General features: G+C 41.4%; 1 protein-coding gene across 1 annotated transcript; it reads right to left on the reverse strand.

Moving 5' to 3' along the window:
- Positions 1-1,014: 1,014 nt before the first annotated feature.
- On the reverse strand, positions 1,015-2,275 carry LOC124008352 (gamma-crystallin S-1-like). Its single transcript, XM_046319549.1, has 3 exons — positions 2,135-2,275; positions 1,665-1,907; positions 1,015-1,356 (listed from the first exon to the last, which is right to left on the reverse strand). The coding sequence occupies exons 1-3, from the start codon at positions 2,141-2,143 to the stop codon at positions 1,087-1,089; spliced, it is 522 nt and encodes a 173-aa protein (XP_046175505.1). The 5' UTR covers positions 2,144-2,275; the 3' UTR covers positions 1,015-1,086.
- Between the last annotated feature and the right edge of the window lie 5,323 nt (positions 2,276-7,598).

The raw sequence follows: 7,598 nt of genomic DNA on the forward strand, positions 1-7,598 counted from the left end.
CTATAGGAGGAGGAACTATAGGGGATGGGCTACGCTGGTGGGAGGAACTATAGGAGGATGGGCTACGCTGGTGGGAGGAACTATAGGGAGGACGCTGGTGGGGGGGTGGGAGGAACTATAGGAGGATGGGCTACGCTGGTGGGAGGAACTATAGGAGGACGGGCTACGCTGGTGGGAGGAACTATAGGAGGACGGGCTACGCTGGTGGGAGGAACTATAGGAGGACGGGCTTATCATAATGGCTGGAATGGAACCAATGGAACAGCTTGAAACGCACTGTTTTCATGTGTTTGATACTATTCCAATGATTCCATTCAAGCCATTACAACATGGAAGACGGTTCAAAAATACAACGTTAACATCATCAGATGCACTTTTTCGTGTTACAATGTTGCAATCAATTAATTTGCCTTTCTGTAACTCAAGTTCTTCAATCAACAGTGCTGACTATGAGTTGCCCAGACATTTCCCTATTGTATCATGAATGAAAATATTAGCAGATTCTGCTGAGTACAGATGTAGGATCTTAATTTAAGCCAGTTTGCTACAGCAGGAAAATAATCCTGCAGCAACAGGAAATGTGAATTATTATGTGGATTATAATTAATGGGATTGGAGTTGATACATTTTTCGTAAGGGATAACCACGTCTGAAATGTCAAAGTGGTAATGACAAACTTTAGAAGCCTTTTTTAATGCATTGCAGGGTGATCAAATTAGGATCCTACATCTGTAACACATTACACAAATGTGAGTGCAAAGCAAAATATGTAAATTATTCATTTCACAGCCTGTTCATGACAATAACCAAAGAATACAAATATTTGATGTGATATTTCGGGTACACGCATGGTCTATTCTAGGTCTATTCACTCCACAGTTTCACTCAGTAAACCCCGGTAATATGGGAGTTAATTCATGGTAAAACCTTTTAAAAGTTCAACCAACCTAACAGATAAGTTTGTATATTCATTCTTTCTCCGTGGTTTAAAATACAAAAGGCAGGAAAAAAAGGCTCTGTGTGGATTGATTTATTTCAACATGATTTCCCATTGGTCATTGATTCAAGAGTCATACATTCAGCTTCTTACATAGCAATGCGTCTGATGGAACCCACTCTGGCGCTCATGCTTCCCCACTCGTTGTATCTCCTGTACTCTCCCGGGGTCAGCAGGTACTGGCGCCCCCTGTAGTTGGGGTGCTCATACAAAAGCCAGGAGCCCTCCATCACATTGCAAGAGTAGATGTCATTGTAATGGAAACGCTCGTAGAGGTTGGGGCAGTCGTCTGTCAACTCCGTCATCTGTCCTCCGAACTCGGAGCGCTCGAAGATTCTCATACGGTGAGATCCCTGGTGCTGTGGATACAGAGAGGAATGTTATTGGGATGATACTCATGTGTAGCCAGCTCAGAAAAATATGTGGTAGACTACGTCCAACCTCAGAGTCAGTGGAGGCTGGTGGAGGGAGAAATGGGAAGGATAATGAGCCTGTCCTCCCCATTTCGTTCTCCACCAGCCTCCACTGCTCAGAATCCAGCAGTTGATTTCCTGTAGTTTTGGGATCAAACTACAAAGGTCCAGAAGTCCCTGTAATACTTTAGAATCCCTCCAATACTTCAGAGTTAACGGGATCTCTTTAACCTCTTCCTTAATCCGTCTCTTACCTGGGGGATCATGCGACAGGACCTGACGCAGTCATTGAAGCCCATCCAACGCTGGTAGTCGGAGAACTCGCCTTCCTTCAGGAAGTACTGATAGCCCATGTAGCTGGGCCTCTCGTACACCATCCAGTTGCCGCTCTCCACCTTGATGGAGTTGCAGCGGCGGAAGTGGGCATGTAGGTCAGAGCATTCTACACCGCACTCATAAGAGTGACCCTGGAAGTTTCTGTCTTCGTAGAAAATTATCTAAAAAACAGATCAATTGAGGTGTTTTATTGTGTAAGACCAGATCTCTTCCCCAGCAGTAAGCCCCAAGATTTAGAATTCTTTTGTAATATTGTACAGACTAAAAATCCTGATCAGAGGCACACATTACCTTTAATGAATCTCATCCCCTTTTATTGATTTCGGTAGAATAATCTATGGAGGAATGCAGAGGCACAACATATGCATAGCATAAAAACCAGCCTTACCTTTCCCATTGTGAAGGTCAACTTTGGTCTCACTGGGTTGGGAGGTGCGTCCTCTCTTTATAATCCATGGATCAACGGCAGTATTGTCATGTAAATAGTTGGACTTTTAACATGTCAGCGGTTTTCCCACCAGAATGCTGTGAACACTGCAATGTATTTTTGTCTTAGGTGGTCAACAAAGTAAGCATTTTTACTTTTCAACAAAGGCTTATTTTATTTAGGATGATTGTAATTTTAAAATGTCTTGTAGATGAGTGATCATCTCTTGACTATTACAACTATGTTGTTTTAGACTAGATTGTGATTTGATATGAAGAAATTAAACTGGTGTAGAAATGGCAGACCAATCTGAGTAATACGAGCGTCCAGTTTTGTGTACCAACCCAGGTTAAAACGTTATAGTAGTGATAATGATGTTTTCCTGTATGTACCCCATCACATTTTATAGAAAACAAAATACACAGTACACTTGGAGGGGGAGTTCTTTATTTTAAAAAATTGAAACTCTGAAGGGAAAACTTGATGGCATGGATTTAACATAAAAACACTGTAAAACATATCATTGAATAATTTATCCAATGTCAAGTCATTACATTGTTGTATATATTCAATGTGCCTTGAGATACTTACTCAGTTCCTCTACATTGTGACGTTTTGATAAAACCAAGAAAACGTAATATTCTAATGTAATGCTATAATTCAAGGCTGTCCAATTCTGGTCCTGGAGGGCCAAAACACTTCTGGGTTTCATCCTCTACTTCTAATCAGGGACTGATTTAGACCTAGGAAACTAAGTGAGTGCAAATTAACTACCAGGTAGAAACAAAAACCAGAAGTGGTTTGGCCACACTAATTTAATATGTACAATAACTCTGTTTCTGTAATCATCTTTTGTAATGAATCACCTGGCAATGCCCATACTACTGTCATGACGTTGGCCTGGGGGTAGGTTTATGACAGTCATAAATACCTCTTCCCCCCTTTTTCCTCTCTCTACCCTACTGATGTTACATTTGCAAAACCCTTGGTTAACATAGAGATTCTGGGAAAATCAGGAGGTGGGGGGAAATGAACTATATTCTGGTAATTCGACCAATTGAATATATGCGCTGGTACTTGATGTCAGTTCGGTTGTCATCTGAGACATTCTCATCAATGATAAGATGACATAAACTCTACAGTGGAAAGTCTACACATCAGAGTTATCGGATTCACATGGAATTGTTGTTCAATATAAAAGTTTGAATATGAAATTATTTGTGATGGTATGAAATGTGATTTTAGCTTCTAAAATGTGAGATTTGGGTTTTCATAAGGTAGGGCTCTGCTCAATCAGTGGCCCGCCCCTGTGAAGGGACATGGGCTATAAAACTTTTCAAACACGCCCTCCTCTCCCTTTCTATATAAAGCCTTGACGACAATGTAACCTCCTGTTCCGAGGATGTGAGGACGACGGTCCGATGTCAGAATGGTTCAGATAATAACTACAGAACGAAGCCAACATCAGCGTGAGCTTTGGTTGCGAATGGTATGAACTTTGAACTCTTGTTCACTACATAAGTGATACCTCCTAGCCTTGGAGTTAGCAACAGCAGCTGCAAATGCAGGTTAGGAAGGAACAGACAGAGTGTTGCCGTCTACCACAGAACAACTTTACTACAACGTATCCAATTTACCAGCAGAGACATTCTTCAAAAGAGAAAGGACTCGGTTGGGCAACAGGGCCTTCCATCTACCACCAACCTGCCGAAGCGCAGCTCAGCGTAAATATTTATTGCATTTTCCTTTTCCAAATGGGCGGTAACTTAGAATGCATAGTATACTGTATTTATGATAGCACAGCTTCGCCCTTTGTTCCTCAGTCTTCCCGCTCTTTCACTCAAACCCAGCCCCTTTTCTTTTGTGTAACCAGCTGTCATATCTGTTCTGCCCGCTAGGACGTTTTCCTTTATGACGTAATTTGTAATCAACAATTCAACTTGTTAGCCAGGGTTTGTGCAGATAACCAAGAATTTACAACTTTCAGATGAGACTGAACTAATGTGAGGATTAATATTGACTGCTATTGATGTAAAATATTACTAGGTCTTTAAGAGTTTTTTTCGGAAGATAACAGCTCTATAAATATTATTTTGTGGTGCTCTAGTTAATTAAATGTACATGTTTAGCTCAATCAGGTGATATTAATTACGGATAAATTATTTTATAGAATAGCACGTCATATCACTTAATCCGGCATAGCCAAAGACACAACACTACCCACAATTCTGCTATAAATAGTGTCCCTGCTACGTAAAATGTTAATCTCAGCAAAATGGAGGTATCAAAATAGTTGAAGCATTTGTACATACGTGAGGAATGCTACTGCAAGACCGGCTAGGGTAAACAGTAGCTGGTGTTGGCCAAACAACAGCCCTTGCAGATCTGGGTCAGAGACGAAAAGTAAACAACAGCCCTTGCAGATCTGGGTCAGAGAGGAAAAGTAAACAACAGTCTTTGCAGATCTGGGTCAGAGGTCAAGTAAACATTTACCAATAACATCTGCTCTGTCACTGTTTTCCCTGCAGAGATGACAACTTTGTCAGGTAAGATCAAGCTGTATGCAGAGCCAATACTTCTCTAACTATTACAATTGAACTGTTGTCTGTATCCATTATCTATCTAATCTACATGTTGTATTTAGAGTCATTACAAACCCGCTCCCGTGGGGATGTTTGTGTTCATTTAGTGTTGCAGTCGACCTTTTATATGTTGCGTATTTACAGTTGATCCACCCTTCATTTCTATGGGGTCAGCATAATAAACTCTGTCTCTTTTAGCTTTTGTTGGCTTCAAATCCTCCTACTGTGAGATGTTCTATAGGCTTAATCCCTCCAAGGTTTTAATACTAGTATGTGTCTTAACATAGACAATAAAGTGAAGCTACTAAACGATGGGGAGATACTAGTACGTGACGAAAAACAAAGACAATAAAGTGAATCTACTAAACGATGGGGAGATACTAGTACGTGACGAAACAAAGACAATAAAGTGAAGCTACTAAACGGGTTAAGCGAGCAGTGTGTCAAGAAGCAGTGGAGCTTGGCAGGGTCGTGTTCGAGAGGATGGCTCTCAACCTTTGCTTCTCCCATGTCCGCAACGGAGTTGCAGCTATGGAGCAAGACTAGCACTATCAATTGGATATCACAAAATTGGGGAGAAAAAGGGTTAAAAAATTAAATTATACAAATAAAGTCAATCAACTCAATACACTCTGTAGGGAAGCACCACGGGGTAGCCGGAGGACAGCTAGCTTCTGTCCTCCTCTGAGTACATTGACATCAATACAAAACCTAGGAGTCTCATGGTCCTCACCACTTTCCATAGACTTACACAGTAATTATGACAACTTCCCGGGGGAGGTCCTCCAACCTATCAGAGCTCTTGCAGCATGAAATAACATGTTGTCCACCCAATCAAAGGATCAGAGAATTAATCTAGTACTGAAAGCATAAGCTTCAGCTAGATAGCACTGTAGTGCTATCTACAGTGCTATCTAGATAGCAAATGTAGCTAGGTAGTTTAGTCTACTCAAACATCGTTTAGTCTATATCTTGATGGACAAGTTTAATGATTTCTAAATAACAAAACTACAAAATTAACAAACAAACAGAACCTAATGTTTATTTTGGTTGGAATATTATGGGACATTGGAGCTAACAACCACTGGCTAACAAAACATGCACGTCTGGAATTGAGGCCTTAGGCCAATTCAATAAGAAACTGGCCTGGCTCTATGGAGGCTATTTGGGACCTGCAGACCACCGTACACTTCCATGCCAAACTATTCATGAGGAAGGGACCAACTAGTGGCGTCAACTACTAGAGTTTTGTTTAACTCAGAAAAAGGCCCACAGACCTTGTACAAATCATTTCTAATTGTAAATAAATAAATAAAAATAGATATGTTTTGTTGTCACATACACCAGATATGTGCAGGAAAATGAGGCATTTTATAGGGTCAGCCATAGTAGTACAGCACTCCTGGAGCTCCTAGGGTTAAAAGCCTTACTTGTTCGCTCAGGTACTCAAAACAGCAACCATTTGGTTACCAGCCCAACGCTCTAACCACTAGGATACCAATGACCTCTGTGTAGAAGAGTTTTCAGTGTTATGAGAGGAAGATGATTTTAGAGTAACTTGAAGTATTGAATATTAAACATGTAATCTGGTTATGATTGGTATGGGCTTGTAAGTGTACAGATGGTTTGAAGATACATCAATAATTTCACTCTGCTGCTGGTGATTCTCTGATCCCTCTCTACGCAGACGACACCATTCTGTATACATCTGGCCCTTCTTTGGACACTGTTAACTAACATCCAAATCAAATCAAAATCAAATCAAATCAAATTTTATTTGTCACATACACATGGTTAGCAGATGTTAATGCGAGTGTAGCGAAATGCTTGTGCTTCTAGTTCCGACAATGCAGTGATAACCAACAAGTAATCTAACTAACAATTCCAAAACTACTGTCTTATACACAGTGTAAGGGGATAAGGAACATGTACATAAGGATATATGAATGAGTGATGGTACAGAGCAGCATACAGTAGATGGTATCGAGTACAGTATATAGATATGAGATGAGTGTGTAGACAAAGTAAACAAAGTGGCATAGTTAAAGTGGCTAGTGATACATGTGTTACATAAGGATGCAGTCGATGATGTAGAGTACAGTATATACATATGCATATGAGATGAATAATGTAGGGTAAGTAACATTATTACATTACATTTACATTTAAGTCATTTAGCATAAGGTAGCATTGTTTAAAGTGGCTAGTGATATATTTACATAATTTCCCATCAATTCCCATTATTAAAATGGCTGGAGTTGGGTCAGTGTCAATGACAGTGTGTTGGCAGCAGCCACTCAGTGTTAGTGGTGGCTGTTTAACAGTCTGATGGCCTTGAGATAGAAGCTGTTTTTCAGTCTCTCGGTCCCAGCTTTGATGCACCTGTACTGACCTCGCCTTCTGGATGATAGCGGGGTGAACAGGCAGTGGTTCAGGTGGATGATGTCCTTGATGATCTTTATGGCCTTCCTGTAACAACGGGTGGTGTAGGTGTCACCCCGCTCCTCCGCTCTCTCCACTGGCTTCCAGTTGAAGCTCGCATACGCTACAAGACCATGGTGCTTGCCTACGGAGCTGTGAGGGGAACGGCACCTCAGTACCTCCAGGCTCTGATCAGGCCCTACACCCAAATAAGGGCACTGCGTTCATCCACCTCTGGCCTGCTCATCTCCCTACCACTGAGGAAGTACAGTTCCCGCTCAGCCCAGTCAAAACTGTTCGCTGCTCTGGCTCCCCAATGGTGGAACAAACTCCCTCACGACGCCAGGACAGCGGAGTCAATCACCACCTTCCGGAGACACCTGAAACCCCACCTCTTTAAGGAATACTTAGGATAGGATAAA

This window comes from Oncorhynchus gorbuscha, linkage group LG21 (genome assembly GCF_021184085.1).
Source record: "Oncorhynchus gorbuscha isolate QuinsamMale2020 ecotype Even-year linkage group LG21, OgorEven_v1.0, whole genome shotgun sequence".
Lineage (NCBI taxonomy): Eukaryota > Metazoa > Chordata > Actinopteri > Salmoniformes > Salmonidae > Oncorhynchus > Oncorhynchus gorbuscha.

Bases quoted from the DNA above. Each gene is read 5' to 3' on its own strand.
- LOC124008352 (XM_046319549.1), bottom strand. The intron at 1,357-1,664 runs GTAAGAGACGGA...CTGTATCCACAG, and splicing joins CCTGTCGCATGATCCCCCAG to CACCAGGGATCTCACCGTAT.